General features: G+C 52.5%; 10 protein-coding genes across 10 annotated transcripts; 6 read left to right on the forward strand and 4 right to left on the reverse strand.

The window, feature by feature from the left end:
* Nucleotides 1-4,272: 4,272 nt before the first annotated feature.
* On the forward strand, nt 4,273-7,545 carry PV05_09210 (uncharacterized protein). The gene is made up of 3 exons (XM_013458792.1): nt 4,273-5,495; nt 5,548-5,936; nt 5,996-7,545. Exons 1-3 carry the CDS (start codon nt 4,655-4,657, stop codon nt 7,115-7,117), a joined length of 2,352 nt encoding a protein of 783 aa, XP_013314246.1. The 5' UTR covers nt 4,273-4,654; the 3' UTR covers nt 7,118-7,545.
* A 449-nt stretch (nt 7,546-7,994) lies between these two features.
* Nucleotides 7,995-10,430, forward strand: PV05_09211 (uncharacterized protein; the record flags this gene model as incomplete). The annotated part of the gene is made up of 4 exons (XM_013458793.1): nt 7,995-8,096; nt 8,150-8,272; nt 8,329-8,677; nt 8,726-10,430. 4 exons carry the CDS (start codon nt 7,995-7,997, stop codon nt 10,120-10,122), a joined length of 1,971 nt encoding a protein of 656 aa, XP_013314247.1. The 3' UTR covers nt 10,123-10,430.
* Nucleotides 9,498-11,687, reverse strand: PV05_09212 (uncharacterized protein). The gene is made up of 3 exons (XM_013458794.1): nt 11,292-11,687; nt 10,689-11,231; nt 9,498-10,635 (listed from the first exon to the last, which is right to left on the reverse strand). The coding sequence occupies exons 1-2, from the start codon at nt 11,565-11,567 to the stop codon at nt 10,953-10,955; spliced, it is 555 nt and encodes a 184-aa protein (XP_013314248.1). The 5' UTR covers nt 11,568-11,687; the 3' UTR covers nt 9,498-10,635; nt 10,689-10,952.
* A 694-nt stretch (nt 11,688-12,381) lies between these two features.
* PV05_09213 (uncharacterized protein) lies at nt 12,382-14,010 on the reverse strand. Its single transcript, XM_013458795.1, has 5 exons — nt 13,807-14,010; nt 13,686-13,756; nt 13,608-13,630; nt 13,497-13,555; nt 12,382-13,450 (listed from the first exon to the last, which is right to left on the reverse strand). The coding sequence occupies exons 1-5, from the start codon at nt 13,844-13,846 to the stop codon at nt 12,840-12,842; spliced, it is 804 nt and encodes a 267-aa protein (XP_013314249.1). The 5' UTR covers nt 13,847-14,010; the 3' UTR covers nt 12,382-12,839.
* A 97-nt stretch (nt 14,011-14,107) lies between these two features.
* PV05_09214 (uncharacterized protein) lies at nt 14,108-15,605 on the forward strand. The gene is made up of 2 exons (XM_013458796.1): nt 14,108-14,430; nt 14,483-15,605. Exons 1-2 carry the CDS (start codon nt 14,346-14,348, stop codon nt 15,310-15,312), a joined length of 915 nt encoding a protein of 304 aa, XP_013314250.1. The 5' UTR covers nt 14,108-14,345; the 3' UTR covers nt 15,313-15,605.
* Nucleotides 15,606-15,812: 207 nt separating this feature from the next.
* PV05_09215 (uncharacterized protein) lies at nt 15,813-16,949 on the forward strand (the record flags this gene model as incomplete). Its single annotated transcript, XM_013458797.1, has 1 exon — nt 15,813-16,949. One exon carries the CDS (start codon nt 15,813-15,815, stop codon nt 16,947-16,949), a length of 1,137 nt encoding a protein of 378 aa, XP_013314251.1.
* Nucleotides 16,950-18,251: 1,302 nt separating this feature from the next.
* On the forward strand, nt 18,252-20,219 carry PV05_09216 (uncharacterized protein; the record flags this gene model as incomplete). The annotated part of the gene is made up of 1 exon (XM_013458798.1): nt 18,252-20,219. The coding sequence occupies one exon, from the start codon at nt 18,252-18,254 to the stop codon at nt 20,217-20,219; it is 1,968 nt and encodes a 655-aa protein (XP_013314252.1).
* Nucleotides 19,106-21,403, reverse strand: PV05_09217 (uncharacterized protein). The gene has a single exon (XM_013458799.1). The coding sequence runs from the start codon at nt 21,308-21,310 to the stop codon at nt 20,237-20,239; it is 1,074 nt and encodes a 357-aa protein (XP_013314253.1). The 5' UTR covers nt 21,311-21,403; the 3' UTR covers nt 19,106-20,236.
* Nucleotides 21,404-21,552: 149 nt separating this feature from the next.
* On the forward strand, nt 21,553-23,678 carry PV05_09218 (uncharacterized protein). The gene has a single exon (XM_013458800.1). The coding sequence runs from the start codon at nt 21,623-21,625 to the stop codon at nt 23,399-23,401; it is 1,779 nt and encodes a 592-aa protein (XP_013314254.1). The 5' UTR covers nt 21,553-21,622; the 3' UTR covers nt 23,402-23,678.
* PV05_09219 (uncharacterized protein) lies at nt 23,389-25,175 on the reverse strand. Its single transcript, XM_013458801.1, has 3 exons — nt 24,612-25,175; nt 24,283-24,522; nt 23,389-24,222 (listed from the first exon to the last, which is right to left on the reverse strand). The coding sequence occupies exons 1-3, from the start codon at nt 24,871-24,873 to the stop codon at nt 23,606-23,608; spliced, it is 1,119 nt and encodes a 372-aa protein (XP_013314255.1). The 5' UTR covers nt 24,874-25,175; the 3' UTR covers nt 23,389-23,605.
* Nucleotides 25,176-25,306: the final 131 nt, after the last annotated feature.

Here is a 25,306-nt window from a genome sequence, read left to right on the forward strand (position 1 = left end):
GAGGTGGATGACGACGAACTTGATGCAGCCGCGCTGGACGAGGTGGATGACGACGAACTTGATGCAGCCGCGCTGGACGAGGTGGATGACGACGAGCTTGATGCAAGCGCGCTGGACGAGGTGGATGACGAGCTTGATGCAGCCGCGCTGGACGACGTGGATGTCACTGCGGCAGTGGTGGCCAAAGAAGTGAAGGTAGTCGATGATACAGTGGTTGAGGTCATGGTGCTGCTACCAGAGGTGCTTGACATGCTGGTGGTAGTCGTCGTGGCTGCAGATGTGTTAGCACAGGAGGAGGCGCTCAAATGTCAGAACAAGACTTACTAGGCAGATCAAACACCACAGTCAAGATGATCGGGTTGCAGTAGAATGGTGTTTCAGTAGCACTGAACAAAATGAAGATGTTGCTAGAGTCAGTAACACAGAATCCGTTGTTCTCATAGTCAATGAGCAAGGTATTGTCAGAGCCGACCGAGAATGTAGAAATGGTCGTTGGTGGGGTTGGGGTGAGTTGGAACGCAATATAAGCGAAGCTGTAGTCAGCGTCGACATATTGGCCACCGGAGATCAAGAACCCAAGGGTGTCGATGAAGAACACAGCAGCCAAGGTTTGGTCACTGACGAGAACAGCGTCTTCGCCTGCGAACGCCACGTACGTGATGGCTCGCTTGCGGTACTTGGCCGGGGTGTTTGAGATAAGGTAGAAGGGACCGATGGCAGGGGTAATGACTGGGCTGGTCGTGGTAGATGAAGCCGACGATGTAGTACTGCTAGAGCTGGAGCTGGAGGCAGCCATCGCAGAGGTAGTGCTGCTAGAGCTCGAACTGGAGGCAGCCATCGCAGAGGTAGTGCTGCTAGAGCTGGAGCTAGAGCTGGCCATCGCGGAGCTTGAGGATGAGCTGGAGCTGGAGCTGGAGCTGGAGCTGGACATAGCTGAGCTGGAGCTCGAGCTGGAGCTGGAGCTGGAGCTGGCGCCTGCGGTGGTGGTGGTGCTGGTAGAAGCACCGATGGGACCGCCAGTGCTGGAGATGGAGCTGGAACTTGAGCTGGAGCTGGAGCTGGAGCTCGACATAGCAGAGCTGGAGCTGGAGCTGGAACTGGAGCTGGAGCTGGCGCCTGCGGTAGTGGTGGTGCTGGTAGAAGCACCGATGGGACCGCCAGTGCTAGAGATTGAGCTGGAGCTGGATGTGGTGGAAGCACCGATAGGGCCACCAGTGCTAGTAACGGTGTTCGTGACAGTCTCAGTGACGGTGAACCAATCTTCCCATCCGTTGGTGGCAGTGTTCTTCGGGTTACCCCAGTCGGACCAGCCAAATGGATCGCTTCCATCAGTGGGAGCAGCACCATGGCCGTGCGATGGGTTCCAGCCCCAGTGGTTACCCGTTGGCATTGGGACGGGGCTGGCTGTGGTAGGTGCTTGTCTGCTGCAGGGGACGGTGTAGTAGATGGTCTTGGTGATGGTTGTGGTGAAGTCAATGATCTCACGCGGTCTGTGGCAGGCCCGCGTAACGTGGGCATACCATGGCTGAGGAGCAATGGTGATTGTCTCTGCAGCAGCGGTAATGACACGGGCAGGTTGTGTCATCGTGAAGGTGAATGTGTAAGTACCGGCGCTGGGGGCAACCCATCTGGTCGAGAGGGGAGCCACGGTGGTGGAGGTCACAGCTGGTGCTGGCAGGGAAATCCAGGTCTCCTCGTATCCCAAGCACTTGGCACCGAAGGGGCCAGCACGGCATTCGGTAACATCGACGACTTGCCTTCGGCTGCCATCAGACTGAACACCGCAAGTCTTGCAGAGACCGCTGCCATCATAGCCTGGAATGGCCAAAGGACCGAGCTGGTTGTATGGAGCGTAGAAGTCCTTGGCAATGGTCATGTAGACTGGGCTTGGTGCAGGCACATAAACGGTTCCGTTGATGGTGGCAGTCGGGGCGGGCGTAATATATTTAGTCAATGTCGTCGAGAAAACTGACACTGTGACCTCTTGAGTCGTAGAAGTAACCACGGTGCTGGAGGCGGTCTTGCCATCCCAGGCGTCAGGGATGGTGGTGCTAACAAAGGCGTATGTGTCGAAAGCGTATTTAGTGATGCAGGATCCGCGGAAGCAAGCCGTGGTTGGCACACAGGTCGACACCGGCTGGTATTGGCTTGTAACTGTAACCGGCTTGAACGTGGTGCTGCCGGTCGCTTGCGGGCAAGGAGTGACTGTGGCCAGGGGCTCAGCTAGAGCAGCGCCCGCCATCAAAGCGGCCGCGCCGAAAGAAAAACGCATCTTGAAAGAGTGTAACGAATGACTTCTCGATGAAAAGAATGGCTGAAGGAAAATTCCTTCGAATTATAACGAGTGAACGAGTGACCTGTGCTGCTGCGCGTGGTGGTGAAGGAAGAGGCTGGGGAGGAGCGAGCGTCGACTGCTATATACCACGGATGCCGAGACTCATTTCCTGTTGTCAGAAGCAGACAGGATTCAAAGGGAGGTTTCCAAGTGGATGTTCCGTGGGGAGGGGCGCCTTTGGAAGGGCCGTGCAGTGACCGGATCCTGAGCATTGTGCTCACCAGCACTCAGAGCAAGGCTCACCAGACCCACCGAAAGAAAGTAGACGGGCGAAACCTGAGGCCCAACCAACACAGGCATAGACCATCAGCTGAAGGAAATCATGGCTGGAAATTCAGGATCCAAGCGTTGAGATACAACGCCATCCAGGAGTCAAGTCCTGCCTTGAGAGACAGTACCTGGAAATGACAGCGGCATTGATAGCGAGGTTGATAGATCTGGCAGCGGCGTCCAATTTCCCGATGGCCTATCGAGGCCAGGAACATGACGGTCTCCTTCGAGCAACGGACAAGCCACTGCCGACACTGGAGGAGTATAGGAGAAAAACGGTACGAGGAGGAGTGGTGGGTATGACGGGGGTGGAGATAAACAACGGTACGGTAAAATGAGGCCTTCTAAATGGTGTGAAGGAGCTGGACTGGTTGCCAAAGCAATTGCAACCAATGGCACAGTATGATCCAAGACCGTATCGAGGACAGCAATGGGGTTCAGGGGAGGCCGGCCAAGTCGGAAGTCTTGCCACAGTGGTTGTAAGATACCTAGGGAGTGAGAGACACAGTACTCACCTCTCAGAACCCTCATTCAGAGGCATGACCCGGCCCGCTCCGCCCCAATGCAGGAGGGCTGTGAAAGGGAACATCAGACTCGGCGATCAAGCCTTGCAGACTCTTCTACGCGACGTTCCAAACACAGACACGGCGCGCAAAAACATAATTTCGCTTTCCGACGCATTGTCTGCTGAACGACGCGTCCAACCTGGTGCGATCGAGGATCTTCAAACAGTGATGGGTTGGTCAGGAGCAGACGGCGGTCATGGCGAGTTGACACGGGCCTGGCCAACCACTTGATGCTGTCATCGAGCAAGATCAGAGGAGTCGCCAGGCGGTGCCACCTATGAGCTTCCCGGAGATATAATTTCACGGTTGTCGAACATCGCTATGGATCATGAACTTGTGTAGCTGCCACATTGACACTGTCACACAAATCTTAACTGAGGTGGTTGAGGAGTAGAGGTTGGAAAAAGGATTTCCTTGGCATCGAGTTCTGCGATTAAATGAGGTTTAGCCGTCACAACGCGTGACAAAAATTACGGTCATCCTGTCAGTCTTGATACGCGTGTCATTCCCACCTGGAAGGTTTCCCATGTGCTCGTCACGCTCTTTTCACCGCTCACGGCTCTCCTTTTCTGGGGACCACCTAGGCACCTTAGGCACTGCAACCGATCGTTAAAGCGCAAGGCTGGTTCTCCACCATTATCGCGGAATCGACGTGCTTCTGCTTCAGGAGACTGAGTCGCCCACTCATCGTTATGTTCAACAGAGGCACCATTCCCTACACGTGCTAGTCCACGACGAGTCTGCACATCATCCAGAAGCAGGTCAAGGTCTCCCTCCCTATGGGTATCTCCTGGAATCTGCTACAGCGCGATGGGCAACCAGGACTTGAGCTGGACTGAGCTCCTCAATACTGAACGGCAGATGGGCTGTGATTGTTGTTCGCAGGAAGCCGCACTGGTAGATTGGTCCTGACCGATGTGATCAATCAGCTGCAAAAGTCCTCCAGCCTTCCGTGGACGGGAAACACCGGAGCGCCATATGGCACATGCTCTATTCCCTGATCGAGCACTCTGAAGCCATCATCTGCACTCCCCACTCTCTCACCTTCCTTGGATTTTGTTCTACCAACCTTTGAGCTTGTCGTGGCTTGTCTAGTAAGCTGTCAAGACCGCCGCAGACGGAGTTGACGCTCGGTCAATTGATTCCATGGGCCTCTTCCGAAGTTGAATGTCCTTGTTTGCCACAAATGAGATTTCGACACACGACGAGTCTTCTGCTCTCACAAAAACTGCACGTTTCCCTTAAATCTCTTTGGTTGGCTATACATCAGCTCAATCTTCCTTTGCGAGTCAAAGCTTTCATCGAATTTTCCAAAAGTCCCAGCGAATACTAGTAGTTCGTTTTTGACATATTCACTGCTATACTCCCGTACCACCAGTTTGATCAGCGACAGCCAATGCCGTGATTGCAACTTACCTCGTGGTACTCTGATACGATGATCACACAGATCAAACTATATTCGACCTAAGATCTAATCTCTAGCATGTCGACTCTCCCGTTTGACAGTCCTAGCAGGCGATGGGAGCGCAAGAACTCGCAGAGCTGGCGGCAGCCTCAAGCCGCCCACCGATCGCGACGATCCATTCTCATAGCCATAGCATGCATCCTATGTCTGGGACTGTGGCACCATACTCGCTCCTCTCCTCCTTCACTCTCCCCGAACCGACATGAACTCGGAGAAGGTGATGCAGATTTCCTATCTTTGATAGATCGGAGGTCGCTACCAGAAGATGCAGACTGGCCTTTCGTGGCACCAGCCGTGGACAGGACACACCCAAAGAGCTTCAAGCCGGAGGTCAAGTCGATACTGCACAGCGAAGGAACGGAAGAAGAAGATCAGCGCCTCGTTTTCGAAGAGAACTCACAAAATTCAGTGGATACTGAGGGCACCGTCAGCGACACAGGTGCCAGCCCGAATCAAGCGACCAACGACCTTCCCCTTGAGCCAGGAATCGTGGTCACATCCGGAGATGGATCCGGAGATATATTTATAGAGCCACAAATCGTGGAAGTGCCACCAGACCGGTTGCAAAAAGGGCCCGTGGCAGTGCAGGCAAACCTGGATCCAGAAACGGAGAAGGCGCCGTTGATATCATCGCCTGATCAGCCGGTGAAGGAGAAAATCATCGAAGCCGAGCCGCTTGATCATCTGAGCTTGGAGGAGAAAGCCGACAGCCTGCCAGAGGTCGTCCATATCCCCTTTGAAGATGCCGTCAAGGACGAAGTGCTGCACGGATGGGAGGACGACTGGGTGGCGCATGCTTCTTACGATTCGAAGAAATGGGGAAAGTTGGAGGAGCCCAAGATCGATTTCGTGTACCTGTGTAAGAGACAACTGCAATTGGGGCTTGCTGAAGTGGCGACTGACATGACCAGGGGTGAACGGATCTGAAGAGTCCTTCCAGCGAACGAAGCGTCCTTTCGAGGAAAATTCCGTCCTTAACGACGAAGACGGGAAATGGATCAAGTCGCACGGGGTCAACCGCTATCGGGACTGGGACGAGCTTCGGTACTCACTTCGCAGTGTTGAACGATATGCATCAGATTTCCGCAACAAGATCCAGATCGTGGTGAACTCGGTGGATGGCACAGAGGCGGGCAAGCAGGTCCCGAGCTGGCTGAACAACGAACGAGCCACGAGAGAAGTGGTTCAAGTCATTGCACAAGAAGAATTTTTCGACCGGGAAAAGCATGCCTGCTTGCCGACTTTCAACTCTCTGACGATCGAGAATCAGCTGTTCAACACCCCGTCAGACACGGACTATGTGCGCATCACCTATCCCTTGTTAGCACGCGTCGTGAATTCATTGCTAACCACATGTAGTTATACGCCTTGTCCGACGACATGCTTCTGGGCAAGCAACATGCTGCGTCCGACATATACTCGCCGCTCTTCGGCTCTGTTATGGGCTTCAAAACCAACGCCTACAGCACAACACAGCCGCCGAGTGAGGTCGATGCGCAACGCTTCGGCGAGAAGCCATATCTGATCTACACGTCGTGGTTGCTGAATCGCAGGTTCGGTATTCGAAAGCGCAAAGGTCAGGGCCATTTTGGGCATGCTCTGTCTCGGAAGATCATGCGGGAGGCAATATCTTCGTTCCCAGGACCCGAATTGCAGAGTGCCTGCAAAAGATTCCGTGGAGAGCCCGGATTCCAGTTGTATTCCTGGTACGTAACCTTTCACTACCTGATTGAAAGGCATCGAGAAGCTCTGCTTTGGAGTTACATCATGCTTCGGAGCGATGTGGACAACGATGGTAATTTGTCGTGGGAAGAGCGCCAGACCATGATGCAAGATTTGGAGGCCGGCATGAAAAATGAAGGCCGAACCACATTCCGCAGACGAAACTATTATCATGTGCATCAGCTGTTGCAAAAGGCGGGATTGCAATCACCAAAGGTCAACACGGATGTTCTCTGGACGTCTTTGGACGGACCAGCCACGATCCAAAATGCGGACTGTATCGAGTTCGACGTGAATGAATGTCTGGCCCCAGGATTCTCGGTGTCTTCCACAGATGCCTTCTCCAAAAACCCGGTGTTTTCCACGTCGAATGTTTTCGACCGGCTGGCGAGACAAGAGCCAAAATGTGGAGATTGCTTGCTCAAGTTGATACTCAACAAAACCCCAAAGGGATTGGCACCTTTGCTACCACGGGCCGACACCCAGGCACGGCAGAGAGAACTTGTCATCAAGGCAGTGATGCGTTATCGTTTCTCCATCATCAATCCAGACGCCCTTTTCGTCATGGTGACCGATGCCGAACAAGTTGACAGCACACTCGTCAATCGGTATGTTCGTGGAAAGAAACAGCTGGCCGGCCAGTTGTGCTTGAACGATGATGTTTCGACCAACGATCCGCAAGAGCTTGCTGATGTCAAGCAAGCCATGACTGAATTGTATAATGGGCTGTTTCCGGACCCCAGTCCCTTCGAGAAGTGATGTCGATTCAAACAATCACTTGACGACATTATGAACTGATTGTTGCATTGAGCCATAGAATTGAGCATCCAAAATTCATCCGGAAGGGAGTTTGCTTTGAGCCGCAGAGCGGCGTCTTCTTGTGTCACTCTGTGAGGGACATCTGTCGAAAGATACTACTGTTATAAACCAAGTGACGAATGTTGCTAAGGCCTGTGAAGAGAGTTGTCCGCCGGGATGGCAAGAACAATTAAAAAGGAAGAGAATGTGATATATGACAGCAAGCTTTACTGTGTATAGTACATGGCACTGATGGCACCAATAAGATGAGCTTGGCTTGGACAAGACCTAGGTTCCAGCAGTACCTAGCCTCGCTAGGTGCCTAGGGTATTTAGGCCTTCGGGTAGCTGCTTGGGGTCATCATGGGTCCAATATACACTTTGTCTCCCCCGGAAAAGTAGCCAAACGAGAAGACGGACGTTCCTGAACTAAACTGCTTGTATCCTAGCAGTTTTGGCCCCTTGTTCTACTCGATCGAATACTCTTGTGCCCGCATTTTGCTGATTTCTTGCGGTCTGCGAGCAGTACAGATTGTAAATACTCTCCTCGCCCATGTTCATCACCGTCTTTTGTCATGCTGGCACAGGCACAGTAGGAGGCGTGCTCCAGGGAGCCATTACGACTTTTATTTCCTCTAAATGACCAAGTTTGACCTAATTAACTCCTCCCTAGCCGTGATTGCATGTATGTAGCAAACTTTGGCAAACTTTTGCAAAGCCGAGCAGCAGATTCGCCTGTTTACCCGCCACAACTTCAATCCTCAGCCTCATATTGCTACTTCTTCTGCTATGATACAACCTCGTAAAGCCACTGTGTGATGCCCTCAGTACCGTTCAGAATGGCAGACACTCGCGTCAACATGTTTACGGATTCAAAAGCCCTAGTGAAACAACACCGCGAGTTCAAACTCCAGACTGCGGAGCAACATGCTTTTGTCGAGGTAGCCTCATTCTGTTTTAATGGTACTTATTCTCCAATGTCTGACCGGTACAGAAAGTTCTCGAGCTACTTGCTGTAAAGGATCAAGCATACGCAGACCTCCAAGCCGACCTGAATGACCAGACGGAGAGCCGTCGCCGCTGGCAAAACCGTGCAGTGGACGTTGAATCACGCATCGTTCGTGTCACCCTTTGCTCCTTGCATTGCTCCCTAGGTACTGATTGGCTCTTCAGACAAGTGTACAGCATATCCTCGTGCTCATCGACGGAAACCAGCATTTCTTCAAGACCGATTTCATCCGAGCAGGCACTGCAGGCGCACAAGAGGCGGTCAGGACTTTTATATCCAAGGCAAAAGAAGTTGCGAGGGCACAGCACAAGAATGACCTGCCTGAGAACATATCTCCAGTAGTGCACATTTTCTCTGATATTGGCCGGCTGGCGCAAGATCTCTCTGCGGCGAGTCTACTACCGGACCCGGACCAACTATGGACATTCATCCAGGATATCTGCAAAATCGAGCCTGGCATCACAGTCAGCGACTGCGGTTCCGGACATGAGGCTGTGGATGTAAAGTTGAAATGTGAGGAGAGCCAAACTTGGCCTATTGGGGCTCCGCTAACCACCCCAGACTTCTACGAGCTCTATATTGAGAACTGTCACTGTAGACATGTTTTCCTTGCTTTGGGACAACATTCTGATTACTACAACATCCTCCAGCTCTACAGCGACGACGACTACACTAAAGGGAAGACATCCTTGGTACGCCCATCGCAAGGATTCGTCCCGGGACACAACGTACCATTCCACTCCATTGAATTCTCTGCCTTCGACAGCGTTCCAAACCCCTCAGCATTCTCCAGTCAGACCTCCAGGCCAATCAACGGTCAGACACCGACAGGTCAATGGAGTACGCATGTTGAAGGCGAGACTTCTGCAACTCTACGATCCTTAAAGACGAACGGAAATCAATCATCAACTTCCCGGAACAGTGAGCAACCCCTTCTGAAGTCTCGAAGCGTAGCACCGAGCCCACGGTCAGAGCTTGTGTCTGGCCCCAGGCAGCAGACTGCTGACATACCGTCCGAAGGCATGAATGGCACATCAAAAGAGCCAGAAGACGAAAGTTCAACTGGCGTAGTTAAACTGGACTCGGCACATTCGTCATCGCAATCTAACAAGGCTGCTGAGCAGAGCTGGGAAACGAGCATGACCGAAAACACCTACGCTCCGCTACCAATACAAGGTGCTTGGGGTGAGGAGATGACAAACGGAACCAACAGCCACAAAGAGTCGAACACTTGGGCGACCGAGACTCGACCGCCGCAGAGATACATGGGACGGGGCAACGATAATGCAAACGGTCGCGCAACAAAGTCAGCAAGGAGACAGGAACCCCCAAGATCAAAAACGTTTTCACGTCCGCAAGGACGGGCCCCGAGGCAATTTCAAGGCTCGTGGGACGATATGGTAGAGCAAGAGGCCTCCCAACGATTTCAACAAACTTCACCACAAGCCATACCAGAGCCACGAGCGGCCTCGAGAGCAAGCAGCTCCGTTGCTCCCGCATTCACAAAGAAAATTCCGAGCATGCCAGAGCCTCATCCTGAGCGACGTCCCGTTTGTTCACCAATAGCGCTCAACAGGCTCGATCAACGCATCGATTTGAAACTCCCGAAGCCCTCTCTGGAGGACCAGGAACGGTTCGATATTCGTTCGCGCAATCGTAAACTGTGTAACGAGCATCATCTGCGTTCAAATTGCAACAAACCACGCTGTACCTATGATCATGAGTCAATCGTTGACGGCGTGTACCTTGCCTTGAGAATCAAGGCACGTAAAATTCCTTGCAGCATCGGTCCAAATTGCCGACGTCATGATTGTTTTGGAAGTCATCATTGTCCCAACGTATCGCACTCGTCGGCTTGCGGAAGACCCAATTGTCCATTCGAAGCCAGAGGCATGCATGGTGTGACGGATCTGGAAATCGTGCGAACAATTGAGCCGGCAGCAGCCGATGAAGCCTAGACATTCACAAAGGCCCGAGTGTGCTATCGAGGGAACGACAGATCATTGGTTTGGAAGTCGATCTTGTATCGCGCGTGGCATTGACCAATGCTGCTCGAGGGGCTAGACTTGTGAGATTGGGTTGTGGTTGTTGTAAGTCTAGGCTGACGCAGCCCATTGAAGCAAGGTTGAGCGATGTTGGTGGAACGCGTCTTTTATACCTTGGACATGGAGCCCATGAGGAGGCGTCTGATGCTCGTATTCAAAGGAAGTCATTGGTTCTCGTGCGAATGAATCAAGGGGTTCGCTGACACCGTTTGTCTCCTGCTGTATGTGTGTGCCATTCGAATTCTTCGCCATCGACTGAGGGTGTCCAGAAATGCGCCAGCATGCTTAGGATAGAGTCGTGAATCCTGGCAAATGCATGATCGGGCTCTCAAGGTTTCTCCGGGGCAGTCAACTTCGGCGATGTGAATCTAGTCAAATGGCCTGCATCAGTCAATCCCATAATTATATTTGCAACAGTTTTGGGAACTGGCGGCATAAGTCAGCAGGTAATCCCGTGAATGGAGGACAGCTGAACATACCATGTTCATGTCTTGCTATATAGCCGATGCTTATCGGCATTCGATCAATCCCGATCATGAGGCAGACTTGATGCCTCTCAGAGGTTTGGGCTCGGCTTTCACTGTTGTGATCATGCGTTTCGCAAGCAGAGCGTTCTTCGAATAGCGCATGACATATGCGTCGCCAGCTGGGATGGCCAGCGTACCCTGTGCAAAGACGGGCCACTGTCAGGGGACTCCACAACACCCGACTGCTCCACGATCCATTCTCGACGTGATACGCTTTCAATCTCTGTCCATCTTGTCGTCGCGATCTCCTCCTCGTCTTCGGTCCGCGCTTCGAGTCCTGCTCCTCGACTTGCTCCGGCTGCGACTTCGCGCATCACGGCCGGCACGACGCTCATTCGCCTTTCCGGCTCCAGCACGGGCCTTGTTGTCCTTCGGAGGCGGTCGCACGAACGCGTAGTCGACTGATATGGTCTGGTCGAGGAGCTTGGCTCCGTTCAATGCCTTGATCGCTGCGGCGGCTTCGACTTGCGTAGGGTATTCGATCAGGACATAGCCCTATGTATTATTCACGGTCAGCAGATGATCTAGCAGCGCCGCGGTGAGATATTTGCGCACCTTGACATAACCCGTCCTCCGATCCAGGTTGAGGTGCAGATTCTTGATGTCTCCATATTCGGCGAACAGGTCCGTAATGTCCTCCTCCGTGGCCTCTTCGTGGATGTTTGTCGCGATCACGATCCAGCCTTCGATACTGCGGACGGCGACGGCGTTCTCGGCAGTGCGGGCCTCGGTGCCGGCATTGGGCTTCTTGCTGTCGGTGGGCGAGGATGTGCCGTTCTTGCTGTCGTCTGAGGCTGGCGGTACGGCGTCAACTTCCATTTCTGTAGACATGGTCGGGCGCTGGTAGATGAGTAAGCCTTGTGGGTGAGGAAAGCCTTCTGGGTTCAAGGTTGCGCAGAATGTGCGTCTCTTTCGAGGTCAACGTATACAGAGCGGAGAGGTTTGGTCTTCACGGGTCGACTGCAATAAATTATTCAAGTTTGCGGAGGACGTCCGTTCGCCAAGTCCAGCTCCGCCTTGCTTCTAATTACTGCCAGACAACTCTAGAGGTGCTCGGTCGTCCGAGCGGGGATCGTTGAGCTGGCGTTCAAGCCACCCGATTATTTTGAAAAGACGGCGCTTTTGCGCACTGTTGAGTGGTAATGAAGATTTTGACAGTGAAATTGTTTGACTGAAAAACGACAAAGACAGGCCGCACTTCGAAAATCCATTTGACTGACAAATATTTCCCGCTCCAACTGGATTCAATGGGATGATCAAATATCCAGACTACTTTTCACCTCTACGTCCACAAGCAACTGGTTTGGCATACTCAGCGAGGTGCCGGACCAACTATGTGGCTATATGTATGAGTTCTACATAGTAATTTCGAGCCAAAGCGGGCACGGGGTGGCGGTCCTCTATGATTTGTGTATCGTGATTAAAGTGTTCCGGAATCTGGGAATATAATTATGATATTCCTGAGTGTCCCCAATCCCATTTCATGTCTTCAACACAGCAACAACGAAAAGCGGCGCAGTTAGGTCAAAGTCAACGAGCTCGCTCTGTTTCATGCAAGTAGACGTGTTGAGTCATATGAATGTGCTTATGGGCGACCAAATCAGCATGGGAAGACGTGGAAGACTCACTCATCAGCAGGCGAACAACGTCCAGAGCCACCAGGGAGCAAAGTCTACCAAATTGCAACAGCGCGGAGAAACGAGGGATGCGACGGTTCTTCGAATGTGTCTGCGTTAAACCCTCTTCGTTTCAGTCTGGAACTCGAAATAGGTCTTGTTTTGATCTACGCTTACATAGAAAGTCAGGCGGAAAACTCAATAATAGACACAACACCCATGATCCAACGTGCCCACCAGCGCCAGTCGTCGTTAACGATGTCGGGCTCTGGAATGTAATCCATGCGATCTGTGCCAGACAATGGGCGGGGACATTGAATTTGCCGGTGACATACTTCCACAATGCAGGAAGACGTTCATGCATCTTCACCAGTCTCTCCAGACCTCGCCGATTCAACTCTGGCGCGCTGAACAGAACTACGGGAGTAGCTTCTTACTCTCCGAGTAGAACGACAATTTTGTCTCGATCTTGTCCTAAATGGAGGGCTCAGAAGAAGAGATATGCGATCAGGAAGCTGAGGAGACATAGCCCCGCAACGATCTGTAGAGGCACCCCGGACTCATGGCTCTGCTGAACAACGGTCTGAACCTTCTCGCTTGCCTCTTGCACCTTCCGCTGCCGGAATTGGGGGTCTTGAACCTGCTCCGAAAGTTTCTTAATTTGAGCCCTTGCAGTGGCCAATTGTTCCTGCAATTCCTGGTTGGACGTCGGCACGGCGTTTGCGATAGTAGTAGCCGCGGAAGTGAGGCCGGTCGCGTCCGCAGCATTGGCCATAGATGTCCTCGCACTCTCAGCCGTTGACACCCCACCGATCGAGGAGCGTGGAGCTGGAGAATCAAATTGCGGAGACGGCGAAGAGTAAGCCGGTGGCTGTTCTTCGTGTGATGATGTGCCGTTGGGCGTGGCACCCCCTGCAGGCAAGAAGTTGACCCTGATCTTCTTCTCTTGAATGGTGTTTTTGGCGGTCTTTTCCACCGTTTGCCAGAGTGTCGTCACGTTCGGGTCTTGATCGGCCGATGTGAGGACAGTTTGTACGAGGAACTTGTCGCGGCATTTGGCATCCAGAGGAGGCTCTTCTTTCATGGCCTGTAGGAGGACTGTAACCGTGAGCGGATTGAATGGTTCGGCAGGGGCTATACATACCCTGTACTTCAACCTCGCCATTCGGCGGTATCATGCCCGAATTTGGTCGCACGCAGTACCTAGTGAGCGTTAGCTGTGGATAGATCGCATTTAAGTGCTCTTTGTACTGACTGTTTGGGTGCGGTGGTTTTGACCTATTGGGCAAACAAGTTAACAGGTTGCGCAACCAGAGATAGGGGATCGACATACCTTGAAAGCGACAGGAGCGTCATTTGGATTCGCGAGCTTCAGGACTTCCGTGACCTCCCGAGTGAATGGACCTGTTTCATAATTAGTTGCTGGCTATCTTGGTGTCTTTGGAGGTACTGACGTCTGAAGCCCAATTCGGTTGGGTGGAGCTCGACGGACATGATGAGATGGATGTGCAGCGACGCGCAGATGCGGGAGCAGTCGATTGAAGTAACGTCTTCGCAGAGATGAATTTGTGATGCTGAATTGGATTGGCAGAAGAGTACAAAGCCGCCGATTTGGAAGGCAGGAAGTAGCAGGTTACGATGACGGTCTGCGCACTTCCTCGGCGAGGTTGGCTGGGCCTCCTTTAGGCGCGAGCCACCCAAAGTTCAAGCAGGTCCTCTTGGCAGCAATGACGATGGTAAACCATGTCACGGCCCCATCATGCCTTTGTCCCGCATTATCAAGTCGGTACTCCATACAGCGCATGCTGTTCTGACAAACCCGTACAATCGGAAGCGATCTTCATTTAGGTCCTCACTCATTCACACTTCACTCACGATCCGCAAGATATACAAAGTCACCCTACTCCGCCCCGATCTGTCTATCCTCGCTTCCAAATCGCAAGCAATCCGCTCACGCAGACCCGCCACATATCGTCCATAAACCCTACACAGGATGGCCGCGTCAGATCTCGACCAGTTGGTCATGATGGGATTCGACAAGGAGAGAAGTGAGATGGCCATCAAGGAAACTGGCGGTTGTAAGTGAATCATTGCAACCTCGTCCACGACTTGGGTTTAACTTTCGCGCAGTGGCCGATGCCATCGACTGGCTAGATCAGAACTCATCCAAATCATTAGAAGAACTCAGAAGCGAAAAGGAAGCCGCAGCACAAGCAAAAGCCGAAGAAGCTGCTGATCAGGCGCGGAGTCTAGTGTGTAACGAATGTGGAAAGAAATTCAGAGGGACAGCACAAGCCGAGTTTCACGCCTCCAAATCGGGCCATACAGACTTTGCAGAGTCGACCGAGGAGATCGCACCTCTGACTGAGGAAGAAAAGCAGGCCAAGTTAGCAGAACTGAGGGAAAAGCTGGCAGCGAAGAAAGCGGTGCTGTCGGAGCAGGACAAGATTGACCAGAAGCGAAATGAACAAATCAACCGCAAGAAGACGAAAGAGACCGAGGATCTGAAGGAGCAGCTGCGGGTGAAGGAACAGATCAAGGAGGCTGAGAAGAAGCGACGGGAGAAGCAAGCAGACATTGAGGCGAAGAAGCGAATACAGGCCAAGATTGCCGCCGACAAGGAAGAGCGAAGATTGAAGAACGAGAGAGAAAAGGCTGCCCGAGCAGGAATCGCAGTTCCGGTGGCAGAAGCCGCTGCACCTGCTCCGGCGCCCCCGAAGCCTGCATCAGACTACAAGGAGACGCGCCTCCGTCTCCAAACAACAGCCGGCAACATCATGAAGACCTTCCCTGTTGAGACGACGCTGTTCGAGGTTGCCGCTGCGGTGGGTGAGGAGACAGGGCGAGATGTTGAGAGTTTTACTCAGAATTTCCCCAGGAAAGTGTTCAGCCAGGAATACTTCGGCGAGTCGCTGAAGGATCTGAAGTTGGTGCCAAGTGCAAGTTTGATTGTAACGTAGGTCTTCTCACTCTCTATCTCTTTGAGCTTGACGAAGACTCCATGGCGAAGGAGTGGAAAATGGACCTGGTGGGTGCCTGGGCTGGCAAGCATATCGGATCATGTTGCCATCGGTTGATCCAGGCTGGGCTGACGAAGAATGAAAGGGACTATCCACTACCTTGGTAGCCCGCCAATATGTGAGAAACTCAATCTTGGGCGACTTGCGCACAACGATCCATTAGATGTAGAAACGAGAAGTGGTAGGTTGACTTCAGTACATAGTACAATAAATAACGCGTCGAGCACTCGAGGGACAAATCGATGCACGTGCGGGGATTGACGCCTCGACGCTTGCAATTTTCCGACGTCGCTGAGAATCCACCGCTCAACATCTCCTGATCTAGGTGCGTCTTCTTCGATTTCGAAGCCTACCTCCCTCCTAGAATCATGTTTGCTTACAATAATTCGTTTGTGCATACTCCTTAGACCTCAGAGATCGCCGTCTCTCCGTGGCCTGCCATGTCCACTGCTACCGAAACCCAGTCTCTCCGCAAGACTCACCGCATAAAGAGCCCCTCCATGTCCGAGAAGAATGTTCAACTGAGAAGAGAAGGCTCAGGTTATGTTGAAACGTCCACGGAAGACAGATTCTTCTGGACATATACGGAGGAGCCACATCGAACCCGCCGCCAGGCCATCATCAAAGCACACAAAGACGTCCTCCAGCTTTGCGGACCAGAACCGCTCACGAAATACCTAGTACTTGCAGTCGTGCTGCTACAGATTGCCTGTGCAAGCCTACTGAGGAACAGTTCTGTGTTCTCCTGGCCGTTCCTCCTCACAGCCTACGTCGTTGGAGCCACTGCAAATCAGAACCTCTTCCTGGCAATACACGAGATCAGTCACAATCTCGCCTTCCGAACGCCGGTCTACAACAGGCTCTTTGCCATCTTTGCCAATCTTCCGATTGGCTTACCCTACTCTGCTGGTTTCCGGCAGTACCATTTGACTCACCACAAATCGTTGGGCGTCGATGGCGTCGATACCGATCTGCCTACGGCGCTTGAAGCCGTGTTCTTGGACTCAGTGCTGGGAAAGGCCTTTTTTTGCACGTTCCAACTGATTTTCTACGCAATCAGACCCATGATGGTGTATAAGATACCGTTTGGCCCGATCCATTATTGCAACATTGCTGCACAGATCATCTTCGACATTCTCATCCTTCGATATCTTGGTCCGAATGCTCTCATCTATCTCGTCATGAGCTCATTTTTGGCTGGCTCTCTTCATCCCTGCGCAGCTCACTTCATTTCTGAGCACTACGTCTTCGCCAAATCCACCTTGGTGAACGGCAAGATGCCAAAAGACGTGCCCATTCCCGAGACATTTTCATATTATGGACCACTAAACATCCTCACCTATAATGTTGGTTATCATAATGAGCACCACGATTTCCCTGCAATACCTTGGACCAGGTTACCCAAGGTGTATGAGATCGCTCGGGAGTTCTATGAGCCCCTGCCGTGCCACAAGAGCTGGCCCTTAGTGTTGTGGCAATTCATAACTGATAAGGAGGTGGGGATGTGGTGTCGTGTGAAGCGAGCAGAAGGTGGAAGGATTGTTGGAGGATGGCAGGATGGAGAAGTACAGAGTTGATTTTTACGAAGATACCTAAGCACGCAGACATGGCCCGATAGACATCATACAATGGTATGTGACAGATGAATGATGATGAATGTCAATGCCTGCAATCAGCCAGAAGCAGGTTCAAGAAGTCAAACATGCTTGGTTCTGACATTTGTTGAGGGCGAGTTGCCGCGCCTGCCCGAGTGACCAAATTCGGATTTCTTTCACGCACATGAAGAATTCTGCAATACTCAAACCCCTCCGTCGTTTCCTTGTGTTGTTGTCGACCTCGAGCAAACATGCCCTCCACTTCTGGTCATGGCAGCCAAGGGCGTCAGACATCTTACAACGGCAGAAGCGAGCCTTTTCGCAGCACTGGAGGGCGCCAATTCCATCGTCACCAGCCTCGACCCAGAGGGCTAGCAAACTCCTTACATACTCCATCTGCCACTCCCTCATCAGTGAGAAAATTTCCTGGACGACCGCTTTTCGTCTCTGAAGGTCCTGCTCAGAGCCACCTGACCGATGCCGCCAGAACTCCTCCACCTGATGATGACTTTGAAGACCGGATTATTATGGCCATCAACTTTGGGCCCAAGAAAAGGGTGGGTTGTGCATACTACATAGCGGGGGAAGAGAGGCTTTTATGCATGGAAGAGGTGGTGGACAGAGGAATGGACGTTATCGAGAGACGTAAGGATGGCTTGCAGGCCCCAAGTTCTCATGCTGAGGTTTTCCAGTGAAGATCGACATACAACCTACAACAGTCATTGTTTCTCCACGCTGTGAAAGCGCCGCCGAAGGTTCTGACTCCCCAAACCGACGACCTGTGTCCTTGGTGGACAGCGGTAAGCTGAACTGGTAATTCCAGCTACATGTTCTCACATGAACGTAGTTGATGATCAGCAACCTCTCCCATACGATACCGAAGTGCGACCATCAGCGGAATTCTCTTATGAAGCCGCTGTGAACAAATTACTGAGTCTGCCCTCGTCCGACAGCTGTGATGGTAACAGTCAACTTCTTGTCCCCGGTGAGCCCATTTTCTACGAAGAAGACTTGCATCCCGACGAACTAGGTTTGACGAAACGGCGAGGCCGGCTGCTCCAGATATCCACCTGGCTTGATCTTGACAACAGAGTAAGCATTGGCTGTGTGGGCGCTGTCATTGGCTATCTGCTACGGAGACGGTCTGCTGCATGCCTCCCTCAAGACCTAAGCGCTGTTCAGGCCTTCCGAATTGTACAATTTGAGATGTTCAGTCTTCGAGGAGTTATGTAGGATCCTCATGAGAAGGTCTCCAGTGCCCAAGTCTAACGCTCTGTTAGGTTCATGAATGCGGACACGTTTGCTTCTCTACAGATTATCCAGCCTGAGGCGACCGCTTTCAAGCAGAGTACAGGAGCTCTTGGAGCCAAGGAGAACGCCATCTCCATTCACGCGCTCTTTCACAACCACGCCCGGAGCCCTCAGGGAAAGACTCTTTTACGTCAAGCCTTTTTGCGACCGTCGCTGGACATCGACCACATAAATTCTCGCCTCGATTTCGTATCCGTTTTCGTCCGGCCGGAAAACCAATCGCAGCGTCAAGGAATTAGTAGAAGCTTGGGCAGGATCAAGAACATGAGGAACACCATGACGTTGCTCCACAAGGGCATTGAAAGTGCAAAGCAGAAAGTGAATGCATTCAAAGGAGGCGTCTGGTCATCGCTGCTAGACTTCTGCTATCACACGATCGATGTCTCAGATACACTTCGAGAAGTCATAGGAGCGGACCACCTTCCACTGTGTTCTCGGGCAGTCGAAATGCTTGATCGGCATAATCTGCAAAGAATTGGTCGAGCTATTCACGAGACTGTGGACGTGGAATTATCCAACGAGCAGCAACGGACCGTGGTCAAGCGTGGAATCAATGATCAATTGGACGAAGTCAAGGACGTGTATGATGGCATGGACGAAATCCTGTCTGAAAAGGCGATCCAGATTGCCAAATCTGTGGGCTTGAACATCGAGCTCAACGTCATTTACTTTCCTCATCTGGGCTTTCATGTCACGATTCCTTTGGACGAGACGACGCATGAGCCGATCTCCGATGCGGGTGAGCTGGGTTGGCAGCACATGTTTACCACCGATCGCCAGGTGTACTACAAGGACCAGACAATGCGTGAAATGGACGAGGAACTCGGTGATCTCTACGCTGAAATCTGCGACTATGAGGTTGAAATTGCCTATGACTTGGCACAGAAAATCTTGCAAGATGAGAAGGTCCTGATAGCGGCATCCGACTTATGTGGCGAGCTGGATTGCAACCTAGCATTCGCCCATTGTGCGCACGAGTACAGTTTAACTCGTCCTCGGATCACCGAAGAAAACGTTATTGACATTCGACGTGGAAGACATTTGCTGCAGGAGAAATGTGTCTGTTCTTTCGTCCCTAACGACACTTTCATCCAGGGCGGTGGTGGTAAAGATGACCAGGCTCCAACCAACCCGTGCATGTTGCTGTTGACGGGGCCGAACTATTCTGGAAAGTCGGTGTATCAGAAGCAGGTCGCCCTAGCAGTATACATGGCTCAAATCGGATCTTTCCTGCCGGCCGAGTCTGCTACCATTGGTATCACTGACAAAATCTTGACCCGCATCACCACACGAGAGACGGTATCGAAGGTCCAGTCTGCCTTCATGATCGACATGCAACAGATCGCCATGGCGCTCAACTCATGCACCAGAAGGAGCCTGGTCGTGATTGACGAGTTTGGTAAAGGGACCGGCACTTGCGACGGTGCCGGTCTTGCAGCGGGTGTATTCCTTCACCTTGTCTCACTTGAGTCTGAAGCTCCAAAGGCTTTGGTAGCCACTCACTTCCACGAGATTTTTGACGTCAAACTCTTTGATGACCTGGAAAATATCTCTTTCGCACATATGGAAGTTCGAGTAGATGTGAAGAACGGGTCCAAAGCCGCTGCATACCAAAGTCAGGTCACCTATCTCTACAACCTGCGGCCTGGCCGAAGCGACCTCTCCTATGGTACACAATGTGCAGCTATGAACGGCATATCAGAGCACATCGTTGAGCGCGCCTGCGAGCTAGCCCAACTGTCGAGCAGGGGTGAAGACCTGGTCGCACACTGTTCGGTGTTGAGCGAGGATGACGCGGTGGAGCTGGAGTTTGCAGAGTCTGCAGCTGAGCTCTTCATGGGCCAGAAATTTGACCGGGAGATGACGAGAGATGAGCTGCTGGCTATGCTGGATGCAATGCTCGAAGGGAGCGTCGAAGAGATGGAGGAGCTCAGCATGTGATATCGAGTAGAGCACATTCAAGTAGCTGCTCTGGTCGCGTACATGCCCTTCTGTTTACCCCAGTTTCTGCACTTCGAAAGAAGGTCTGGAGCGGCAAATATGATGATGAGAGATCCCAGCCAATTCCAGAAGACGTCCATGAAATTCTTCCGCACACTACCAGCCATGCCCACTCCACGCAACAAATGTCCCAAGAACAAAGTACTGATCATGAAGTCGCCAGCACTGAGGCGGCTGAGCGCGATCTTTGCAATCTCTTCAGGCTGCTGCGGTTTATCGTCCTTTTCGAGCATCAGTGTAAGCTCTGGCTTGATTTTGTTCTCGTTTTCGAAGCCTGGGCTCACGATGCCGCAGGGGAACAGTATATGAATGGCAATGTCAGCGTCTGGAGCCGGCCCAGAGCCCTGTCTTGCGCCGTTGTACACAGCCACCTCATGATTCAGGCCGTCAGCCATGGCCTTCATAGCAGCCTTTGCGGGGGAGTATGGCGAATAGCCGGCCACCGGCAAGAAAGCGAGGGCACTGCATGTGAAAACGATATGTCGCGTCGGATAGGACGTTTGTTTCTTGCTCTCCGGCGTAGACGGCTTCTTCCACAGATTCAAGGCTGCGTGAGCCATGTACACAGACGACCAGTAGATAGTATCCATCTGTCCTCGGAGTGTATCTATGCTGGCGTCGGCAAAGAAGGCTGGTTGGCAATTCCCGGCGCAACAGAAGACTAGATCCGGTGATTGACCGTTGTTCCATTGTGTGACCTTCTCGAGGATTGCTGGAGCAGATTCAGGCGATCGCAAGTCAAAGGAGAGATCGAGGAACTTTTGCTGAGGTCTGGCTGCGCGTGCTTGGATAGTTCCGACGGCTCGGGATAGTTTGCCCTTGTCTTGAGCGACAATGACCACATTGGCGCCTCTCGAGGAAAGTTCCTGGGCGATTGCGAGGCCCAGGCCTTGGGAACCGCCTGTGACAACGGCGGTCAGCCCATCAATGGGGAATTGGTCTTTTCTGGAGAAGAGCATCCTAAAGGCGATGAAGCTCACAGCTGCGATGGCGATGGAGGTCAATATTGCCGGTGTTATAGGTCCCGGCATGGTCAAAAGAAAAACAACCTTCGCCGTGTCAGGTACCGCGCCGTAGATAAGCTTGCGTTCTCAAGCATCGTCCCCTGCACTAAAAGATGACCGAGCAGGGGAGGACCGTGGAGGACGCGTTTGAACTGAAGTCGGAGAATTTTGACCCCGGCGCATCTGCCACCGAATCGACGACCGGCGTCATGCCAAGCCGACGGAGGGTCAGAAAAAAGTTTCGGGCTATTCGGTTGCCATCCATTGCGAATCGCTCTGGGACAGGCTCACCATCGCATGCATTTTCTTCGCTGCAAGAGACTCTCAGTATAACCAGTCATGGCTAGGAAAAGAAAGGCCGGAAAGCCCAGCGACCAACCAGCGCCGTCCTCGAGCCGCGACCGATATGATCCTGAAGAAAGGTTCGATGATTCCGAGGATGAATTTTTCGCTGGACAAGACAAGATTCTGCTTGACGAAGGGCCGGCGGCCAAAAGGCGACGGAGGCTAGAAGAGCAGGAGAAAGATTTACAACTCTCAGATGAGGAGGTCTACCGAGAAGACGACACTGAGGACGAGGACGAAGACGAGGACGAAGAGGATGCAGAGACAGCCGGTCCAGATGGCGTAGGGGACGAAGAAGACGAAGAGAACTGGGGAACTTCCAGGGCCGACTACTACAATGCGGACGTGATTGAGACAGAAGCAGATGCACTCGAGGAAGAGGCGGAAGCACGTCGGTTGCAGCAAAAGCAGCTGACTGCGATGACTGAGGCCGACTTTGGCTTTGACGAAAGCGCTTGGGTCGACGAGAGCCAGAAGACGCAGGACAGACGGCCGGCCGTGGAGAAGCTACCTGAAATCCAGATACCTGAGAACGCGACAACCGAAGAGCGCTTGCAGATGCTAAAATCGAGATATCCCGAATTCGAGCCTCTGTCCAAAGACTTCCTGGCGCTGCAAGATACGTATCGAATCTTGAAGAAAGAAATTGACCTTCCGAGTGTGAAAGTCAGCCAGGAAAATCAGAGGAAGGTTTCTCTGACCAAGTTTCGGGCTTTGTCTTCATATCTGGGCTCGATTGCGATGTACTTGGCCCTTCTGACGTCGTCGAAGACTGGAGTCGCTCTGGCTCCCGGTCAGTTACGAGAGCACCCTGTTATGGGCAATCTTGTGCGATGCCGCCAACTGTGGCATGACGCCCAGACTTTGCGGGCTGTTGAGGTACCTGTCGACCGAGAGAAGAAAGTGAGCATGGCGGAGGAAGATATCATGCCTCTGAAGACTGTAGCGCCTGTCGTGGAACAGAAGAAGAAAGAAAAGAAAGTCAAGAAGCAGACATCTGAACAAGTTCCTTCTGAGACGGTGGCGGAGGCCATCAAGCCTAAGAAGTCGCGGAAGTCGAAACGGAACGATCTACAGGAACTTCTCACGGCTTCAATGGAGAAACCTGCAGAGGACGAATCGGACTTTGGTGACGAAGCACCTTTGACCACCGAAGAGGCAGCGGAGAAGGCAAGACGGAAGAAGAGTCTGCGATTCTACACTTCTCAAATTGCGCAGAAAGCCAACAAGAGAGGAGCCGCTTCACGGCAGGCTGGAGGAGATGATGATGTCCCTCACAAGGAACGTCTGAGGGACAAGCAAGAAAGGCTCATGCGTGAGGCCGAGCAAAGAGGTCGGGCCGACGTGCACGGCGACGAAGCATTCAATGACTCTGGCGACGAGAGTCTTGCAGGCCGAGACTTGAATGACGACGCGAACGAATATTACGACATGCTGGTGAAAAACAACAAGCTGAAAAAGGCCGACAAGCGTGAGAAGGCCGAAGCGTATGCAGAAGCCGCTCGACAGGGGGCTCAAGTTTACGAGGAAGAACAAATCGGTCCAGACGGCAAGAGAAAGATCACGTACGCGATCGAGAAGAACAAGGGTCTCACGCCGAAGAGGAAGAAGGATGTGCGCAACCCACGTGTCAAGAAGAGGAAGAAGTACGATGAGAAGATGAAGAAGTTGAGCTCAATACGCCAGGTTTACAAAGGCGGCGAGGGCAGAGGCGGGTATGGAGGAGAAGCCACTGGTATCAAGACGAACGTCGTCAAGAGTATCAAGCTGTGAATGGAATACGATTGGGAATGACCAGCACACTTTTTCTGGACGTCTATCCTTTCCGTTCCCCCATGCACAATCCAAAACCTATCCGCTCTCTACATGCCAAATCTCTTATGCTGTACAACATCGGAAAACCATTACGCTTGAAGTGCATCAAATGAGGAAAATGTAAGCTCAACCAACTTGATAACCATAACGCCGTTTTGGAGCTCATCTCATCGGGCGCCCATCCAGCTCATTCGTGATGGTGGCGCCGGCTTTCGTTTCGCTCGAGTCGATTTCGTGCACCTCGGAACCACCGATCTGTTGAGCATATGTGTAGTCTGGCTGTGCTTGCTGAGAATACGGATAGTTTGGAGATGGCATTTGCTGGTATGGAGGGGCTGCGTACGCGGCCTTGGTGTTGCCAAAGTCGGTCCCTGATGCCATGGTTCGACGATTGCGTCGTCTCCGAAGTATGAACCATGCCAGGGCTCCAACGGCGCCGATGGCCGCTAACCCGCATCCGACGCCAATGCCGGCCGCAGCACCACCGCTGAGTGCAGAGGAGCTGCTTGTCGGTTCTGGCGCTCCTGCTGCTCCCGCGGCGGCGGTTGTGGAAGATGGAGTTGCGGAGGAGGAGGTTGTGCCGGATGGGGATGACGAGATGATGGTCGCTGCGGACCCGTCGGACGTCGTTTGTGCTGCAGATGTCGAGGTTGTCGTTGTCTGCGTGGCTGTGCCAGAAGCGACTGTCGCCGTGTCGAACAGGGCTCGCTGGAGGGGAATGGTCTCGCCTTTGGTCGCATTGGGCTGGTTGTCGCACCCGGATTTCATTACGCTGAGAACTGCAGACACGAACGTATCAGCGCCATATCGTGAAAAAGTACATGCAGCTTGTATCTTACAGTTGCCCAATACCACGGACCCAGTCCCTGCCTGCAGACATGAAGCACATTGATCTGCGTGTTGTGAAAAGGCTGTGTTATTGATCGAGCAGTAATCATACTGCTGCGCGGCAGTCGGGGAGAACCACGAGCTCTGGAGCACAGGGTATAGCCCAGCACAGTCGGATTCGCATTGGGGTAGATTGGGCGTGCTGTCGTTCGACTGGAACAAGCAGTACTGGAGCGTATATTTCATGTTGACTGTCCATTGTCAGTGTTTCATTAGGCGTACGTCTATGCCTGCGGACTGGGACAGGGCAGGCGAGAAACCGCAAAAGGGGACTGCTTACATAGGAACCAATATATGTCGTTGTTTTGAGGAGTGCTGGTATCGCCTGTGTCGGCGGTACTCGTGCTCTCGCATACCAGGCAGTCGTGCATCGTGTCGCCCTTGGCCGTGCTGGAGTAGTCCTCATCTTTGCATGTCAGGTCGCTAGAGTACGTCAAGCCGGGTCCCTCGCAGATATCTGCACATGATGATCCGCTCGTTACTTCGAGCGCGCGCACGCGAAGTGCCACCAGCGAAATCACGAGGAATGAAGTCGACAACATCGTGCGACCGCTTCTCGAGCAGAAGAAAAAAAAAAGAAACACTGTATTTTGGGCGACCAGTCAATGGAAGTCCAAGAATATCTCTCTCTCCCAGGAAACGCAAGCAAGGCACCGTAAGAAGGGATGGGAAAAGCGTGGTGGCCGACAGGAAAAGAGCAGCAAAGCTACGGCATAGAGAACAACAGTGTGAACAATCTCGTCTTCAGCGGTTTCGCAAGGATAGTACAGATCCGTCGCGGTTGAAATTCCCTCCGCGAATTGCAAGATTCGTTTAGCAGCCCCCCACAGGTAGTCAACCCGTGTCTGTCTCATTTGTGCTTCGAGTCGCTGTGATCAAGAAAAGATGGAGCGCCTGAGGGTTGGGAAAATGGGGGCCATGATGGATTTTCAGGTACGCCAGGGCGAAGATGCGAGACACAGCCCTAAATCATGC

The sequence above is a fragment of the Exophiala xenobiotica genome (genome assembly GCF_000835505.1).
Source record: "Exophiala xenobiotica strain CBS 118157 unplaced genomic scaffold supercont1.5, whole genome shotgun sequence".
Classification (NCBI taxonomy): Eukaryota; Fungi; Ascomycota; class Eurotiomycetes; order Chaetothyriales; family Herpotrichiellaceae; genus Exophiala; species Exophiala xenobiotica.

Bases quoted from the DNA above. Each gene is read 5' to 3' on its own strand.
- PV05_09214 (XM_013458796.1), top strand. From the start codon at position 14,346: ATGGCCGCGTCAGATCTCGACCAGTTGGTCATGATGGGATTCGACAAG. The intron at 14,431-14,482 runs GTAAGTGAATCA...ACTTTCGCGCAG, and splicing joins CATCAAGGAAACTGGCGGTT to TGGCCGATGCCATCGACTGG.
- PV05_09212 (XM_013458794.1), bottom strand. From the start codon at position 11,567: ATGTCTACAGAAATGGAAGTTGACGCCGTACCGCCAGCCTCAGACGAC. The intron at 11,232-11,291 runs GTGCGCAAATAT...AATAATACATAG, and splicing joins GGAGGACGGGTTATGTCAAG to GGCTATGTCCTGATCGAATA.
- PV05_09218 (XM_013458800.1), top strand. From the start codon at position 21,623: ATGGCTAGGAAAAGAAAGGCCGGAAAGCCCAGCGACCAACCAGCGCCG.
- PV05_09217 (XM_013458799.1), bottom strand. From the start codon at position 21,310: ATGCCGGGACCTATAACACCGGCAATATTGACCTCCATCGCCATCGCA.
- PV05_09213 (XM_013458795.1), bottom strand. From the start codon at position 13,846: ATGTCCGTCGAGCTCCACCCAACCGAATTGGGCTTCAGAC. The intron at 13,631-13,685 runs GTATGTCGATCC...TTTGCCCAATAG, and splicing joins ACGCTCCTGTCGCTTTCAAG to GTCAAAACCACCGCACCCAA. The intron at 13,556-13,607 runs GTCAGTACAAAG...AACGCTCACTAG, and splicing joins AAAACCACCGCACCCAAACA to GTACTGCGTGCGACCAAATT.
- PV05_09210 (XM_013458792.1), top strand. From the start codon at position 4,655: ATGTCGACTCTCCCGTTTGACAGTCCTAGCAGGCGATGGGAGCGCAAG. The intron at 5,496-5,547 runs GTAAGAGACAAC...TGACATGACCAG, and splicing joins GATCGATTTCGTGTACCTGT to GGGTGAACGGATCTGAAGAG. The intron at 5,937-5,995 runs GTGCGCATCACC...AACCACATGTAG, and splicing joins CCCCGTCAGACACGGACTAT to TTATACGCCTTGTCCGACGA.
- PV05_09219 (XM_013458801.1), bottom strand. From the start codon at position 24,873: ATGTTGTCGACTTCATTCCTCGTGATTTCGCTGGTGGCACTTCGCGTG. The intron at 24,523-24,611 runs GTAAGCAGTCCC...GACAATGGACAG, and splicing joins CGACATATATTGGTTCCTAT to TCAACATGAAATATACGCTC. The intron at 24,223-24,282 runs GTAAGATACAAG...TCGTGTCTGCAG, and splicing joins GTCCGTGGTATTGGGCAACT to TTCTCAGCGTAATGAAATCC.